At 32.7% G+C, this 19,208-nt stretch overlaps 1 protein-coding gene across 1 annotated transcript; it reads right to left on the reverse strand.

The window, feature by feature from the left end:
- Positions 1 to 5,586: 5,586 nt before the first annotated feature.
- On the reverse strand, positions 5,587 to 16,349 carry LOC111629971 (cytochrome P450 4V2-like; the record flags this gene model as incomplete). Its single annotated transcript, XM_023373940.1, has 4 exons — positions 16,335 to 16,349; positions 7,967 to 8,140; positions 5,831 to 5,897; positions 5,587 to 5,766 (listed from the first exon to the last, which is right to left on the reverse strand). Coding segments are annotated over exons 1-4 (436 nt in total), but the record flags the coding sequence as incomplete, so codon positions are not given.
- Positions 16,350 to 19,208: the final 2,859 nt, after the last annotated feature.

Below are 19,208 nucleotides of genomic sequence, written 5' to 3' on the forward strand. Positions count from 1 at the left end.
TAAACACCTCTAAACTATCACATTTTTAAGTTTACTGAAATACTCTCTCCACCTTTCAAATACATTTTACTCCGCCACAACAGTCGCCATTCTAACTTTTCACACTTTTTATATTCATGTTTGTATCACTACATTCCATCTTTCTCGTATACCACCAGAAAGCTTTCTGGCCATCCAGTATCAATTTTTCTGCATTTTTATCCGGAACACATTCTTTGCTTTGTTTCAGGATTTTCTCGTAATTACGGTCATGCTTTCTGTAGTCATCGTTACTCCCACCATTTAAATATCTCTAGTAGGTTTCTTTCATTTTCTTTACAGCTTCAGCAATTTCTTCATTTCACAATGCAGTGTGTCTCACTCGTTTGCTCATCTGCACAATACCACATACTTTTTACAGAGATAAATCGTTTCGTTGACTGATGATATCCAAGTCAGTATAATTTCTTAAATGACAAATAGTATTTTCTTCTAATGGCGAGAATGAAAAATTTCACCAAACAATTACTAGTTAACTATTGTCTATGAAGAAATAAAGTTGTTTTTTAGTTAGGAAATATTTATTTATTTAGTTACATAATAAGATACATTTTTCATATTAATAACATTGTATTAAATGGATATCATAATAGAATAGAGCAAGACCCTGTTTAACGCAGGGGATGCGTTCCTTGACGAGATAGCGCTAAATAAAACAGCGTTAAACAAGATCATTTTAACATAGAATAAATAGGGATAGGAGAACACATGACCGAAAATATAAACTTTTACTTTAATTTTAAGTTATTTTAAATTAATTTGTGTAATGATATATGTTAAATAAAACAAACATTTGCACCCAGAAATGTAAAGTTAATTTTTTGTGATAAAGATCATGACTTTATTGCAAATATAGAAGAATTTCAGATAAGTCGTGAAGTTTCATTTGTCGCTTTTTTCTTTCTTTAATCAAATGTCTGTAGCAAAAATACGCATCCAAAATGCCTCGTTTTGCTTTTTCACTCCTTTCAAACTCTGGATCATTCGATACAATTTGATCAACGATTTCGGTTATCTTACCAAACTTTTACTAAGGAAATCTTTAGAGATATTTTTTGGTTCTTTGTTTTCAGAATCTCTATTTTCCAGTTCTACATGAATTCCTTGTTCTACCAGTTCTTGAAAGTCGTCGTTGATAAGACTCTCACCAGAAACCTGCAGTAACTCCTCAATATCCTGCTTGGCTACATCTGATAGTCCTGCTGTATCGATTATGTTGACAATTTGGTCAACCTAACGATATAGCGATAGGCTGTTCTCGTTGAGAATTCTTGGATATTTTTTGCCATAACTTCTTCCACCCTTCGTTCGTGCATTTATCAGTTAATTCTTACTAAGTGAAGCCGATATTGTCCGTGGCATTCATGATGTTATATTTTGCCAAAATTGCACCAAACAAACATAGATTTAAGAAAGTAAACCTTTTTGTCACTTTTTCTGATTGGTTAGTTTTCGTAAATAATTGTATTATATACGAATCAATAAAATATCGCGATAATTTAAATCGGCGTAAATTTTGAGCTATTATTTTAGGCTTCGAACAGACCACGTTATATCGAATCAGCATTAAGCAAGGCAGCGTTAAGCAGGGTCTTACTGTACTTTTGTTGTTAAGATACAAATCATGTTTTCCTACGATTAACATGATAAGAACATAAGGACAAGTCCATGACATACACACTATTTGCTAAAAACCACTCCCAAGTTCATTTTGTACTATGATTAAGTGCCACTTCTTGTTGAAATTGGAAATAATCCATTGAATTTCCCTGCAATTAAAATTAGGTGCGTATCCAAGCCCATTATGGGTTCGGCCAGGCCGAGAATGGGGCTGCCGGGTGGTGAGGAACAGGGCACAACATATCTGAACGGACCACCCCCCGAAAAATTCCTGGGGATTTTTCGACCCGTTCAGTTTCGAGCCCGGGTCCCCCAGAGCGATAGGCTGCCACCTTGACCGCTCGGCCATCCGGCCGCTGCAACAAAGGGTATAGCGTGCCTGACAACATACGAGAGTTACTTGTGTGTTGGCGTTTTAATAACTTTTCTCTCTGTAGTCAAAACGTTTTATCCGCATTTTTTCGGACATTAATCCCAGTTGATTTCGTAGTTGTTTAAGTCGTGATGATTAAACTTCGAGACATTTTAGAATATGTGGGTGATCAAAAAATATGTCTTATAGAAGAGGAAATGCTAAAACTGATAACTTTACATCTATCCATCTCTTTCTCAGAAAATAATTCACTTTCACCACATTTAATTTTGCTGACCTTATAACTTTTTCATTTTTACAAACGTTTTTAAACTTATCTAATATAGTCCATCATCAAGTTTAATATTATAAATGTTCCAATACGGAACGTACCATGTTCGAATAATTTACATATTTAAATTTCAGAAAAATTATTTAACTTTAAAATAAATTGAAAGAAGTGGGTATATTAAATAAATAAAAAAATGAAACAAAGTAAAGCTAACTATAAAGAAATATGATTTAATGGTTTTTAAGTCCCATTCTATTTTCTATTATATATTTCCACTGTTAGAAGCGCATTAGCATCCTTAGCATTAAGGCAACGGTTTTTATTTTAGTTTTATAAATTTCCACCTTTTCCACTTCCAATGCAATTGATGGAGAAGGGACCATTTTAATGACTTTAGCCTCTTTCCATTTTACAATTGCTCTTTCGGTCTGCGCCATAATCGCTAAAGAGGCTAATGTCATAAAGTCAAAATTCACTCCAGATAACTTGCAGTTATCTGTAGTGAATTTATTCGTTTCTTCCTAACATCGTGCCAATAGCTTCTCCAGCAAAGTGGTCTATCCTTGTTAAATTTCTTCATATCGCTCCATATAACTTCTTGTCTTTTATGAATCCATGCCATATGATATTTGTGCTAAAACACGCCAAAGGCTACTATTTGTGGCTTATAATTAAAATATGAAAATTTGTTCATATTATTGTGTTCATAGATGATTTGAAAACTGTATAACTAAACTGAAAAGTAATGATTTGAAATCTGTATACTTTTCATTCTGACACATTTAAGGCTAGATGAGATGCAATTAACCTCAGATTAATTAATTGCAGAATTGCTAAATTTTTTGAAAATTACTATTTTTGACTTGAATTCAGTGTAGGGGTATTTCAGATAACTTTTTCTTTTATATCATCCAGTAGAATTGATGTAATTTGCTACATTATAGTGAGAACGATTGAATTTTCTAGAAATTTGTGTTATTGAAAATTAAAATTTGTATAGGTTATTTGGCATTGTTCAAAGTATGTAAGAAATTTTCCTGTTCTAATGATGAAATCTTTAATTTATCACGTATTCCCGAACTATATTTTGTAGCAATCACTCGTTATCTAACAAATAACAATTATTTTATACTAATCTATGTGCTATTTCGCATATTTATTGTAATATAACTGATGAAGCAGTTATTACTCTCATTTTGGGACAACATCGCTTATACCACATTTTTTTTATTGCTGTTTAATCAGAGAAGGAAATGCCGACCCCATATAAACATGGGAAAAGGCAGGGATAAAGAAAGAAAATAGCCTATACAACATTGTTAAAATTCTCGTTTTTTAATTTTATTACTGCTTTTTGGTAAAAGTATTATTATACCATATCACAATAAACCAATAATTAGTTCACTTCTATTGTTTGTAATGCTCCTTGTAAACCAATACAAAATACGTTTTGTTCATGTGGAAAAATTACTGGAAATTGAGGAAAACAATTCAACCTATTCAACCACGGGATGACTGATTGAATTTCAAAGTCGACAAACTTTATTCGTCTAGTATTAACATTAAAACATGTCTGCCTAGAAATTAGTTACGAAATATGTTTCTTATTCCGTTGTAAATGTCATTTTTTTCACAATAGCTCTATCATTTAGGGACGGACTATATTTGCGAAAAATCTCGTTTAGCAGTCGTGTAGCTCCTTTTAACATAAAACTGGCAATCAGGCTATAGATTTTGTATGGCGAACTTTGACCTAGATTATCCGAGCAATGGTTCTAATTACAAAATTCTGACTTTGCCATGATATCAACCTTGCCAAGATGTACAGTCAGGGAAAGTGGGGCAAGATGAGAACGCTAAGGTTTGAAAAGTCATAAGATGAAAACCACTTTAATGAGAACAATAATTTTTTTATTCTCAGCAATTATAACATTTGATAATATATAATAGAAAATTTAAGTTTCAAAAAACGTTTTTAAAAACAAGAAAATTTAATATTTTAAAATTATACGTAAATGTACCATCTTACCCCATCTTACACCATCTATAATATCCCCATCTTACACCATAGATGGCGTAAGATGGGGATATTATTTTTATATACAAGAAGGACAAATTATAATAGTTAAACTGTCGTTTTCTTCAATATTGGCGCAAGAACAGTGTGCCCATTTATCACAACTACATTTAGCCCAACTCTGTACAGGCAGAGTATAACACTCGACAATAGAGGCATTCTGTGTCATTTGTCTTTTGTTTTGTTTGGCCTACCCTTGCTGATGCCTGTATCTTTTTGATTTTACGGAATTTCTTTCGGTAAACAAGGACCATTTTCCTGGGGGTGCCGAAACTGCTGTTGATTGTTTTTGTTGTTCAATCAGCTGCTGCTTGTATGTTGTATCTGTTAGAATTGCTGTTTTCCTTTTCTCCTTCTGCTATTTTCGATTTTTTTCTTGGTTCCAACGTGTGGAATTGGCATTATTTCTATGGGAGAGGCTCAAGCAGAAACTGAATGAGTAGGCCTACTTGTAGTGGTGTAATCAGTGACTGTTTCTGCACCCAGATTAAGCATACCTCTGCCTTCATGGTTGGTTGTTTTAAAACGTTAATCCTGGCATGTCTTGCTGCTGAAGGGGCCTGTTTGTCTTTTCTGCAACAATAAAGTCTGCAGCCGAAAATACTTCTGGATTCATTGGCCATATTCTTAGTCAACCTGGAGCAAGATGGGTTACCCCATCTTGCCCCAACGTGCACTTTAACACTGACTGCAAACACAGGTCAACTTTATTTCAAAACTAGACAATTACAGTCTTAAAGGTTACTTTGGATACAATAATATCTTCATTTAAAAAGCAATGTAAAAGTTCACAATGATACTTTCTTTATAGAAACTTTTCAGGAGGCATAAAATTAGATAAAGTAATGCTAAAACATGAAATCGTGTCTAATTCCCAAACAAAAAGAGCGATTCAGATGTTCTCTTGTCTCGTGATTCCTTTCGAGGCAGACATTTAATTCCCCAAATAACAGCTAAAGAAAGCACGTTAACCACGAATAAACAGACGCTCCCCGTCTTACCCCATGGCCCCATCTTGCACCACTTTTTCCTACATATCTGCAAAAATTCACGTTTAATGGTCTTGCGGTTGCTTTCAACTTCAATCACAGACGAAATACTTACTGACTTATGAAGAGCCCCACTTATGCTTTGTTCAATATGTAGAAAATAAACTGGAAAACAATTAAGTTATGACGATGGTACAATACTATGAAAAATTCTTACCAATACACATTCTTATCCCAGCCGAGAAAGGGATGTATGCGTAACTGTTTATATTAGAAGAATTTTCTGGAAGAAATCTGTTTGGATCAAACACGTTCGGATTTGGAAAATAAATCGGATGTCGATGCAAATGAAATATCGGTATTATAAACGAAGTTCCTTTCGAATATTTGATACCGCCTGTTAAATTGAAATAAAAGTTACATCATTAATAAAAAAAATTATTTACGACAAAAAGATTTACCAAATTTCAGGTTTTGTTTCGATTTTCTGGCTGTATTTGGAACAACTGGATATAATCTCATCGTTTCCTGTATAACATTAAAAATTTTATTTTTATTTTTAAACAAATGAAAAATAACTTAAGAAGTTTTTAAACGAAACTCATCCTCACGTATTACCATAATTTTCAGTTTTAAGAAATGAAGTTATAAATTTAACTGATTTTTACTTTCCTCATTGTTATATATAACAGAGAGTAAATATGGCGATAGGTAAAAAATGATATACCGAGACTTGTACTTTTGGACTCAACACACCCTTAAACATTAAGAAATGCAAAAAACTCGAGATTGTTTTTGTATTTATGGATGTTAGTGTGCAGGGTGAGGGCAGAACTTTGTTCATCCTCTTTAAAACTTAATAATTTTTCTGCATTTCATGGAAAATGGCTGAAATTTTGTAGGCAAATTTGCATATTAGAGAGATCGATGGAATTAAACATCGGTGATTAAAGGTCGAGGGGTGGAAAGATTAATAAATTAATTAAGAAGGGTCGTGTATCATATCTCGAGTTGTGTCAGACTGAATGATGATTTTACTGGTTATAGCATGTACAATTTTTTAATAAAACTTATTCCTATCCTCAGAATTAAAGCTTTTACAATTTTATAACAATTAAAAAGATTTTAAAAATTTTTAATGTAATGTATCATAATGGATGGTGACACACACGCAGTTTCAAATGCTGCCGGGGAAAGTTAAGCAACTGGTTGCTGGATTTTTACTTTACTAACTATTATATCGATATATTACTTTATTTATTGGCGTTAAATAAATTTTATAATCTATATTTTAGTATTCACCGTAAACTTTGCTAATTCCAGATTAAGAATTTCCTTATTTAATAGCTTGATCAACTGCTATACCATACATACTGCAAAGAATATGTAATGTCGGCTGGCCTAGATTAATTATGCATTCCTGCACGTAATTTTAGTAATTTTTCAAAAACATATATTACTAATAAAATTCAAGTGTATATATTAAGGAACCACCATTTATTCACTTTCAATGTTCCAGAATTCAAACTTTTGATCGGTGATTTTTCTCTGTGGGCTATTTGAACGTCAAAGTTGAAACTTCCTTAAGTGGTAAGGATGAAAAGAAAAAAGATGCCTGTGGCATAATCAGTTTCGATTTATAAACGTGTTTTTAATTTGATATTTTTTCTGTGTTTTTAATGAAAAGTTTAATTTTGATTGCCGACCACAGACCTTCCTCTGTATGATCCTTGGCCCACAGAGGAAATACTGTCGTTAAAAGTGTTTTTTTTTTGCAAAATTGAAAGTAAATAAATGACTGTTCCTTTTTAAACAGACTATCATCAATTTTATTTTTAAACATAAGTGCCATCCGTCGATATTCTACAATTGAATATATATTACTAATTAAAAAAGGGCATATAACTATGAGCTCGTGGCCTTAATATTAAGATTTCAGCAAAAGTTTGATATTCGATCTACAGGCCAAGATATTCGAGGTCACATTTTCAATGTAAATTCTAAGTTCCGATTGCCGGTTGTGAGCAGGTAGTGCAGTATATTCGAATCTAGTATACGAATTCTATCAATTTACTTTAATCTCTTCGACAAATTTTTATTTTGATCTTTACAACGGGCATTTAACATGAACAATATCATGACGAAATACATTCTTCAAAACACGTTCGAAGTTCAAAACACGATCTGCGGTTACACATGTGTGTATTTGAAACATTTGCAAGAGATGATATGCTTCTGGTAATGTATGTGAGTGTTTTAAAACGTTTCTTGACATTTTCTTCACATGACCTGGTTTGAACTTGTCACTCCTCCCTGGAATCTGCGAATTTTAAACTACTTAAGACAAAATATTGAAAGCGTGTTATCATGTTTGTGTTTTTGTGTCATGCTAAAAGAGTAAAACTTATGCCTCTGAGATTACTTTCGTTTTCTTAGATAATTCCTAGTTAATATGTAAAATTAGTTATATTTACATTTACATTTAGTGGAGCACTCCCTCTGACCTGTAGCATTAAATGCTACTGGCTTGAGGTACTCCTCTTTTAATTAAATTAATGTAAAATTAGTATAAAGCCTATTAATTTAAAGTTTTTTACCTTAATTACGCATTCCAAATAAATCATTTTGTTTAAATCTTCTTTTGAAATTGTGCGCTGAATGTCATTATAAAATATAAAATCCATTTCTTCTTGAACTCTCGATTGTACTATCTTATTTCTTCCCAGTTCATATAAACACCAGCATAAAGTCATTGAACTTGTGTGATAACTCTTAATTAAAAAATTATTAACAAAAATATAAAGTTATTTAAAGGAAATAATTTTTCATAAATTAACCAAATCAAAGACAAGTCTCTCCAAGAGGGATAACCATTTATTTTGCATTCCAGTCTATACACATACACATTTATTGCGACAGGCTTTCCTTTTTAGGTTTCATGCCGTCTAAGGTAAAAAAGTCCTTTAAAAAAGGCAAACATTCAATTAAAACAAAGGAATCGGTGACACACAGACGTCTTACTTCTCATTCATCTGGCCAATGGGGTGGTTCTGCTTTATATCTACTAGAACAGGCGCTGGAAGATGTAGATTTTAAAGCTGCTCCCTGGCAACGGTACATTTAAAAATTTATATTTGTTAAATTTTTCTGTCCGATGGCAGGATTAATATTAACCAAATCAGAGATATTAACCAAATCAAAGGCTAAAAAGGAAGGCCTGTCGCCATGAATGTGTATGTGTATAGTCTGGAATGCAAAATAAATGGTAATCCCTCTTGGACAGACTTGTCTTTGATTTGGTTAATAATCCTGCCACTGGACTGAAAAATTCAACAAAAAGAAATTTTTCATAAATATTGTGAAGTTACAATAAAATTAATTTAAAAACCTAATACTTATAAATAAAAAATATTACAGAAGTTGCGGCGCAAGTTCATTCGTTACTTAAACGCAGCAAGCAGAAGTACACAGTTTACGTGTTAACTCCAAGAAAAAATCGTTGCGGCTCACGTTCACAACATCGCGTGACTTTGTGAACGTCGCGCATTGACTCACGGGAAAATTGTTGAAAAGATGGCGGACACATTTAACATCGAAGGTTACCAGCGAAGGTAAGTAAACAAATTATACTATTTTAAAGTATTTATAGGATGTTTAATAACACTAAGTAATTATTTTTAATTAGCGTGGTCTTTAGTACCGCACGATCAGACGATAGGACTACCTAATACTTTTGTCAAGGAAAGTAGTGGCTAATGTAAATTCGAAAGCAGCTCGGAAAATTAATTATTAGAAAATTTACAAACGTATTACGCTGTCGATAGTAGAAGATACCGCGAAAAAGAAACCTACCTTAAGATAAGCTATTATAAAAAGCAAATATATGTAAATTCTACATCACATGCTAAAAAATTGATAATTAAATAATTTATGGATCAAAATCGTCCGTTTCTTTACAATATTATTCGAAACTGCTTACATAATCATTATTTTTATAAAATAAATAATAATTTTAAACTAAACACAAAAAAATGAAGTTTAAGTCGATTGTCTACTCGCCGTGCTAGACGTAGCGATCACTTTTATCGACCATCCAAAATCGCTAGATTGCAGCGCTCGATGGTCTGCCGTTCACGTTTTGGGCTAAATACGACGGCCGCAATCTCTCTATTAAATTTCCATATAGAGTGAATATAAATTAATCGGAGAAAAAACATTCTAAATATCACTTTTGGTAGCTGTTGTTATGATCTATGTATGTTTGACTCTTTAATCCGACATTAAGTTCAGTAGACTATCATTACAGGTTATAGGTTACACATTTCTTTTGTTGTTTCCACATATGCATTTTGGACTTATATAAATATTAAGTCCCTCTTCAGTGCAATACTACAAATTATTAAAAACACAATTAGTAACATGACAAAATTCTTTACGTGTAAATCAATATTTACTGGCATCAAACTATCATACTTAAAACTTCTCACACTTATACGAATCCTATGGTTCTGTCTTCCGAAACCACGGTGTATAACGGGTAACATTGGTAAGATTTTGAAATACAGCCATTAAAAACACCACAAATACATTTTCCAACATTAATACGGAAAACCTAATATATTAATAATTTTATAATTTTTTACTTTATAACATCATATATCTTAATAAAATAAAAATATAACACGATACTGGCTTTTCACATGTGCTCGTAAAATCTTATATAAGTACAACTGTTAAAGAATGGGTTAATGTCCAGATACGTGGACTGTCATGGCGGCATTTCCTGTTTTCCGACTGCCAGCCTCGACACCGGAGCGGTTTGGAGACGACATGTCACGTGACGACAAGAGCGAGCTGCGGCGGCTGCTGCGCTGCGATAAACGGGAAAAACCGACGCGCGGGTTAACGTCCATATACGTAGACTGTCATGGCGGCTCATCTCTGATTCCGGAAAAGAAAAAAAAACAGTGGGGATGCACGTTCTAACCTAACCTAACCTATTCTAATAAATTATCATAATTATTACCAATTATATGATTAGAATAAGTTAGGTTAGGTTAGAACGTGCGTCCCCACTGTTTCCTTCTGTTTGCAGGAATCAGCGATGAGGCGCCATGACAGCCGCCGACGCTGCCGCGGCGCAGCAGCCGCCGTAGTTCGCTCGCGTCGTCACGTGACATGTCGTCTCCAAACCGCTCCGGTGTCGAGGCTGGCAGTCGGAAAACAGGAAATGCCACCATGACAGTCCATGTATCTGGACATTAACCAAAGAATGTGTATCTTTTACAATATAACGTAGCACTAACTGCAATTATAATCGTTTTACAGATTAATTATATGTAGCATAGTAATATTAAAAACATTTTCAAGAGAATACATACACAATTTTACAATATATTTCCAATTATTTTTTGTAACAATACTATAATAAATACATTACAATCAATTTTTTTCATCAGCACCACCTATTATATTATACCACTGTTGATCTATTTGCATACCATTTAATATATTGATTATATTATCATCTTTAAATTTTATAATTTCAATATCTTCCTTACATTTACGTTTATACATATCTTTTTCCAAATGCATTATTTTTATGTTATTTCTATCTATTTGAAAATTACTATTTTTATATGGTTGAACCACGGAGAATTATTGTATTTTAGTGTAATTGCCGCTTCGTGTTCTTTAATTTTTAATTCTAACGTTCTATTAGTTTCACCTATATAATTTTTTGACTTTTGGCAATTACAATTAATTTTATATACGACTCCTGATTTTTTAAATGTATCATCATTCGTTTTATATTTATAAATATAAAATGAATGATGATAAATTAAATAAATAATAGTTGGCGCTGATGAAAAATATTGATTGTAATGTATTTATCATAGTGTTGTGACAAAAATAATTGGAAATATATTGTAAAATTGTGTATGTATTCTCTTGAAAATGCTTTTAATATTACTATGCTACATATAATTAATCTGTAAAACGATTATAATTGCAGTTAGTGCTACGTTATATTGTAGAACATACACATTCTTTAAAAGTTGTACTTATATAAGATTTTACGAACACATGTTAAAAGTGAGTATCATGTTATATTTTTATATTATTAAGATATATGATGTTATAAAGTAAAAAATTATAAAATTATTAATATATTAGGTTTTCCGTATTAATGTTGAAAAATGTATTTATGGTGTTTTTAATGGCTGTATTTCAAAATCTTACCAATGTTACCCGTTATACACCGTGGATTCAGAAGACAGAACCATAGAGTTCGTATAAGTGTGACAAGTTTTAAGTAAGATAGTTTTATGTCAGTAATTATGACCTACACGTGAAGAATTTTGTCATGTTACTAATTGTGTTTTTAATAATTTGCACTGAAGAGGGACTTAACATTTATATAAGTCCGAAAAGCATATGTGGAAACAATAAAAGAAGTGTCTAAACTGGAAACTGTAATGATAGTCTACCGAATGTCATTTTTAAGAGACAAACATACATAGAAAAAAACATTCTGAAAGCAGTGAGCATAAATATAATTTATATTTATAAATCTGACTAAAGTGGTATGTTTTTACTATACCAAGCAAAACTACACTGATCAGAATAACTTAACTCCTTAAGCCCTGATCAATTTTTGATATTAATGAAATTAAACATAAAAAATACTTGAGAACAGCTAGAGTCGAATTTCCCGGAACATTCTCATAGAAGTCTCAGGAGGAGAAAGATTTATAGTAGAATGAATACTAGCTGGCCATATATTTTTAAACATTTTTAAAAAATTTAAATTTTTATTGCGATTTCTGACCCCCCGACTTAATTAAACTTACATATAATAAAATCTATTAATTAAAAACATTAAAAAACTATAGGAAGTCGTTTTTGATATCAGAAAGTAGCTTTAAATAACTTTACCAAAGTAAAATCCGTGCACTACAACTTTAGAACGATTGATTAAATTTGATTAAAAATCCCATTAAAAAACAATTAAGCGTTAATCGCGCGTCATTAAAGGTTGATTAAAATCGCGATAAAATTTTTTCGCGAGGGTAAAAGTTTTTGAAAAAATTTGGAGACCTAAAAAACATCAAAAATTGAAGGAAAAAAATTTTTAGGGGGCAAAAGGACCGNAAATAAATAAAAAATTTTGAAAAGTGGCCTTGACCTAGATTTTCGTAACGCTATGTAACTTGTTCGAGATATTTCGGGCTTGGGGCTTTAATTAATTAATTAATTAATAATCTCTTTCGTAATAAATTTGTAAAATGTAAAATATAAATTTTTGCTAAATCACCATTTTACTATTTAAAGTTGTTATTCTTGTCGATTAAATTGTGAACTGTACATGAATGAAATGAAAAAGTTTATTTTCTTCACATTTGTCAATTTTTTTCACAAATTACACATATTCATATATTTAATGCAGTCTTCTTGTAGCCACCAGCGCGACACAATGCATTATATTTAACTAGTAGCCCGGGACGCCTCCTAGTGGGCGTTTTTTACAATTTTCCATGAAGCATGGTTTCTTTGACTTTTTTTGTTCCTATCAATATGCTGTACAACTCTGTTAAAGTCCCAATGGTAAGATTTACCCTCCGAATGAAGAGGTGGCGACCCTCCCAAACTGTAGCCCCTGGGCGAACAATAAAGTCAAAGGAACCATACCCCTACTCGCGACCTTTCGCGAGATATAAGCCCCTGCAATAATAAATTCCTATTACAAATATACTGAATTATTTATATCGTTATATTGATCAAATAATAATTTATAGGCCAAATGAATAATAATATTTTACATTGTTAATTTAAATAATAATTAAAATTGTTAATTTGAATGTTTGAAATATGACACACGATAGGGGCGCCTCTAGTGTCCGTTATCAAACGGTTACGGGATGGACGGATGGACGGATACCCATTGAATGGGTTATATATATAGATCATTGTTTTAACTGTACTATTCTAAAGTAAAAATAATTTTTAAACAATAAATAATATAAATATCATTACCACAATAAGCAAACTTTTGCAACATTAATAGTACAGAGAGATTTAGCATACCATCTTTTTATTTTGATTTTAAAATGTTTACACTTGAATGTACTTTACTGCTGTAATTTATGTACCATACTAAAACGCAGTTAAAAACAAAAAATTGCATTTAAAATTGTACAGTAGAAGTTGTTTTTCAAGTTAAGCCTTAATCTTCTTTCTTTCACATGCATGCAAAATTTTCTAAAACTTTTTTAGTATGTAATTTCACAACATACGCTATTAAAATGCAAATAAAAACAAAAAACACATCTAAAATAGTATAGTAAAAGTCGTTCTTCAAGTTAAGCCTTAGTCCTTACTTTTTCCCCTTGTAATAGTAATTTTCATTAGCACTTCTTAATATACATTTTGATAATGAATCAAACTAAAATGCAAGTAAAAACAAAAAAAAAACACATCTAAAATAGTATAGTAAAAAGTTTTTCTTCAAGTTAAGCTTTAATCCTTTTTTTTCCCACCAGAGAGAAATTTCGAAATCTGTTCTTAGTATGCATTTCTTAACATACCCGACTATAACGCAGTTATAATCGAAAAAAAACACATCTAAAATAGTACAGTAAGAGACTTTCTTCAAGTTAAGCCTTAATCCTCACTTATTTACCTTGCAATAAAAATGTTCAAATATCACTTATTAGTATACATTTTCATAACGTATCCTACTAAAACAAAGTCAAAAACAAAAATAGCATCTAAAATTGAACAGTAAAAGCTGTTTTTCAGGTTAAGCCTTAATACTCTTCCTTTTCCAATCAGCAAAAATTTCCAAAAATGTTTTCTTAGTGTGCGTTTTAATGACATATTCTACTAAAACGCAGTTAAAAACAAAAAGTTGCATTTAAAATAGTACAGTAAAAATACAGTAAAAACCGTTTTTCAAGTTAAGCCTTAAACCTTACCTGGAGTTCAGGTAGTATGCGTAGAGAAGGAAGCCAGACACAGGCTTTGTTCTCTAAAAAAGTGAACACAGGCTCAATGATGATGAGAACAGGGGACTGAAGACACCACGCAAGATGTCCCACTTCATCATTGTGCTCATCCAACCATGTTTTTTACACAGCAAGCCGTGAGTACAGGGCGTTGTCATCATAGAATAGAGGACATTTTCCAAGAAACAGAGTATGAAGCATAGGGTGTAAATGATTTGCGAGAATTCTGCGTTAATGCTCGCCTCTGACCTTCTCTTTCAGGACTACAAGGGGCCCCAATCCATGCCACGATATCGCTCCCCACAGCATCACAAAGCCCCTCCATGCTTCACTGTAGAAACCAGACAGTCAACATGAAATGCCTCAGCCGGTGTTTGCCAGACAAATACATGTCCAGTGGTCTGAAATAATGTAAAAGTATTATAGATTGGATATATTTGGGTTATAAAATTAATTAGTATTAATTAGTATATAAATTTGATGTAAAGTAACAATATAAAAATGATGATGCCAGATAAGAATTAACATAAAGTAATGATGCAAACTGAATTATATCGAAATAAAGACCGATACAGTATAGATTATATTGGTATAATGGAATAAACTGTAATCGATGTATTTACTAAGTNAATGATGCAAACTGAATTATATCGAAATAAAGACCGATACAGTATAGATTATATTTAATTTGTATAAGAATTTAATATAAAGTAATAATACAAACCAAATTATAACGATAACACAACTTAAAAATTTTTTGAAAATTTTGCCCTCTGCTATACACTCCATATGGTAAACTAAGTCGTGTCGACCCAGCGTTATGCTCTTTGTAACAAATAAGCAAATGGCTCCATCAACAATGTCAGTTTTTTTTATCTGCGGATAATATACGATTGGAGTTTAAAAAAACGATTGGTCATTATTTTGTAAAGAAAATATGATTGGTTCTTAGTTTAAAAAAATATGATTGGTCGTTAGTTTTTAAAGAAAATATGATTGGTTAGTATTTAATATAAGTTACTTTTTTAAAGAGAATTAGCTTTATATTTAAGCTGCAATCATGGGGATGTACGGTTTTGTAATAACCTACAGGGACTATAAAAATTACTTAGTTTTACCAATTCTATACACAACTTTCGATGCTTGCATTTCTGCAACAAAAAATTTCTCGTTCAATGTTCCTGATAGTTTTCCATTTAACCTTCACTATTTCAAAGTCTGTAATTGTTGGCGAAAATGGAGGAATTAACGAAGTATGTGACGGATTATACAGATCGTTGGAATGGTGTGCAGAAGACATAAGAGAAATATGTTTAGAAAATGATAAGAAAATTTTAGCAGTGTTTAAACAGATAAGTCCAGGAATGAAATATTATAAATTTTCTAAGGTTGACAAGGTTGATTAAATACGTATTTCAAACATCCCAGTACTTGTGTAATTTGCCAGTCCTTCTTTTCTTGCCCAGTACTTGTGTAATTGCCAATCCTTGACTTGATGGGACATGTTACAAGTGCAGATTAGGTTAATCTATTATGTTTTTAATATATAATTTTAAAAAAATTTGCATGTTAAAACTATTTATTCGGAAATTTGAAAATACAGTAATGCCTCGATTATCCGAAAGTCAATTATTCGAAATAATTCCACTCGGGAAATTTACATTTTTGCTAGTGCTGCAATCCTTGGCTATGTCTTGGGCTACTCAAATATTTTACGTTTTTGATGCTAAATTAACTTCTAAAGTATAATTTTTTATTGTTTTTATATTTTTCAATATATTTATTTTGTTTGTACAAAATAAAAAAATAATTTTTAATGACCCTATCGAGCTGTTTTTATAAATGAGTTAAGCTTAGATATAATTCCGATTATATCCAACAGAATTGTGTACTTTTTAGTTTCGCTAATAACATTTTCAATACTCAAAAATATATAGAAGTTTTATTTAATACAAACCTGTTTTACGGCCATTAGCTCTGTCTCTTTTGTGGAGGTTCTTCTTCTTTTGAGAAGGAAGTAAAATTATCATCCTCGGATGAGGAGGAGGTGCAAGAATTATTATCCTTGGATGATGTAGAATTCTCCATCTCATCCTCATTTTTGGATGATGACTGATCGCTACTATCACTAGGTTCTAGCGAATAGCTAGGTTCTTCCGATAGATCGTGATAGTAGGTGGAAACTTCTTCCTCCTCTTGGGGTGCAATTGCTCCAGCAGCAGGTCTCTGATCTATGGATGTCATTATCACCCACTGCTGCTGGCTGAGAAAGCAATCTCTAACTCTGTATAGGATATAGACCTTCTCAGGGACAACAGCTGTGACTAGAGGAGTTCCTTTATTTTTATCATATTTCCTCACCCCTCTAATCATAGCTCTATATCCAGCAACTGCACTTCTCTCATCAGCCACAACAATAAATTCCATGCTGTATTCAAGAAAAAATATTATATTAACCTCTCACTCCTTAGAGGGTTTTGTTGTCATTGTGTTAGTTCTTATAGATTTAATAAAAAATAATTTTTAGATATTGGTTAAAAGAAAGGAAACAGCTCTCCAAGGTCGATGATTCTCACACAAAAACAGGTGTGTCCTAGTTAATAGCTTTTACTTTCGAAGACAGGACAAAGAAAACAAACTTTTCCTTATGACCTAACCTAGTTGATATTCGTTACATAATAACCTAATCTGTCAATAAGCATTACTTTGAAGATGAATGTGCTCTAATTTTAGTATCAAAGTCACGTCTAAAAAAATTTGTAGGTCAGTAGTCGAGGATAAAAGGGGGGCGATTTTTTCCTAAACTTCACTCATCGATTTTTCTACTAAAGAAAACTTTCATTAAAGAAAATCATGTCTGATTGTGGTAACGTTTATTTTAATAATAATAATACCCACCTTAATTTAGATTATAATTTTTTTACAAACTAATTGTAGAATTTGATTTTGAGTTCAAAATAAAAATAATGATAAGAAAAGAGGTCCCAAACCCAAAACAGGCAAGGCTGGTGAAAACAAAAAAACAAGATTTGATTTGGATCTAACTGCCGAGAAAAGTAAGCAGATAAAAATTTCTGATTTTAAAGTTAAGATTAGCGAATCCGAAAAAATCGAAATACATAAATTTTATATAATATACCAACACACTTGTATTCTACATACCAAGTTTTTTTTTTCTTTATTCAAACGTTTTCAGCCTATTTGGATAAGCCATCCTCAGGTTTTACGTTCACGTTCCAAAATCTGGAATTTGGAACGATAACGTAAACGTTTGAATAAAGAGAGAGAGAGAGAGGGGGGGGGGAAACTCGGCAAGTAGAATTCAGGTGTGTTCATATATTATACTTAACATTGCTAAGAATGGGAGAAATACAGGAATTTCAGTCGAATTTCTATGTATCTCTCATAAAAGCCAAGGGATCATACCCGCATAACAAATATAACATCAACGTAAAAGATTTTAGCAAGTATAAACAAGCATTCAACGCTATGGGACAGGAGATGGAGGAATATATATGATATGATATGTTTAAAAGTGTTAGAAGGCCGAACCTTACGGCATAGCCTTTGAAAAGGAAGGATGAAGAGTTTTAGAGGAAATGAGAAAAGGAAGGAAAGTAAGAAATGATAGGAAAGTGTGAAGTGGGAAGCATGGCGCTATCGCGTTCCATTTATTGAGTATACTTTAGTTACAACACATGGGACATAGTCTACAGATAACAGTCTGGTCAAAATATATACAGAAAATAAGCCCGCACATGGTACTGCCTCTAGGGAGACAGGGCACACGAGCAATTGACAGCTATGCACGTGGGCAACCGACACAAGCTGCTGAAAATACCAACCTGGAATGTGCTGGAGTACAAAAGCAGAAAGTTACACACGAAAGAAAAGAAAAAATAGATAAAAAATAAATAAAATAATAAAAAAATTGAATAAATAAATAAATAATAATAATAATAATAAACACGAAAAGTCTCCTGACAGCCAACTCAGCCAGGTTACAATGGGGAGCAACAATGCAAAGAACCCCAGATGGCCAACTCGGCCATAATACAGGGGTATACAACACAACACAAGAATCCTCAATGGCCAACATGGCCAGGATCCAGTGGGAGTGGTAACAAGACTGGAATTTCCAAATATCCAGTTCGGCCAGGTTACAATGGGTGTTCCGAGTGAAGCTGACAGCTAGGACGCCCAGAGAATCCTAGAACGAAGGTACCGTGACCCCGGTGCCCATGATGAAATTCTTTAAAGCGTTTAATGTCTGCTTACTCATGAAAAAGTCTTTTGGAGCACAGGGCCAATGGAGGCTACACCTGTACAAAGTCTCGGTGAGGGTCTTTCTTAGTGTCTTAAACTTGGGGCACCTGAAGATTATGTGGTGGGGATCTTCGTCTTCCCCCGAACCACAGTCACATATTCCGTCTCCTTTGTGGAAAAATCTTCTTAAGTAGACACGGAAGTTCCCATGCCCCGTAAGGATTTGGGATAGGTGGAAATCGGGGGTGAAGTAGTCCATCCTTTGTCTACTTGCAATGTCAGGCAGGAAATCATGGGTAGTTCTTCCTGTAGATTCGCTGTTCCATCTGGCTTGCCAGTCCGAAATAGTAAGTTTTTTAAGTTTCTCATGAAGCCAACAGCTGGGAAGCTCTCCAAACACTGGTTCCGTTGATGATCGTGCCGCCTTCTTTGCAAGAAGGTCGGCCCTCTCATTTCCCCGAATGCCAGAGTGGCCCCTAACCCACGTAAAAGAAACTGTAAGACCTTTCACAGATAGGCACTGGAGAAGTGTTACTGTTCGTGCAATGATGTTCAGTTTTGTGTT

This window comes from Centruroides sculpturatus, unplaced genomic scaffold (genome assembly GCF_000671375.1).
Source record: "Centruroides sculpturatus isolate CEXI.00-Female unplaced genomic scaffold, Cexi_2.0 scaffold539, whole genome shotgun sequence".
NCBI lineage: Eukaryota > Metazoa > Arthropoda > Arachnida > Scorpiones > Buthidae > Centruroides > Centruroides sculpturatus.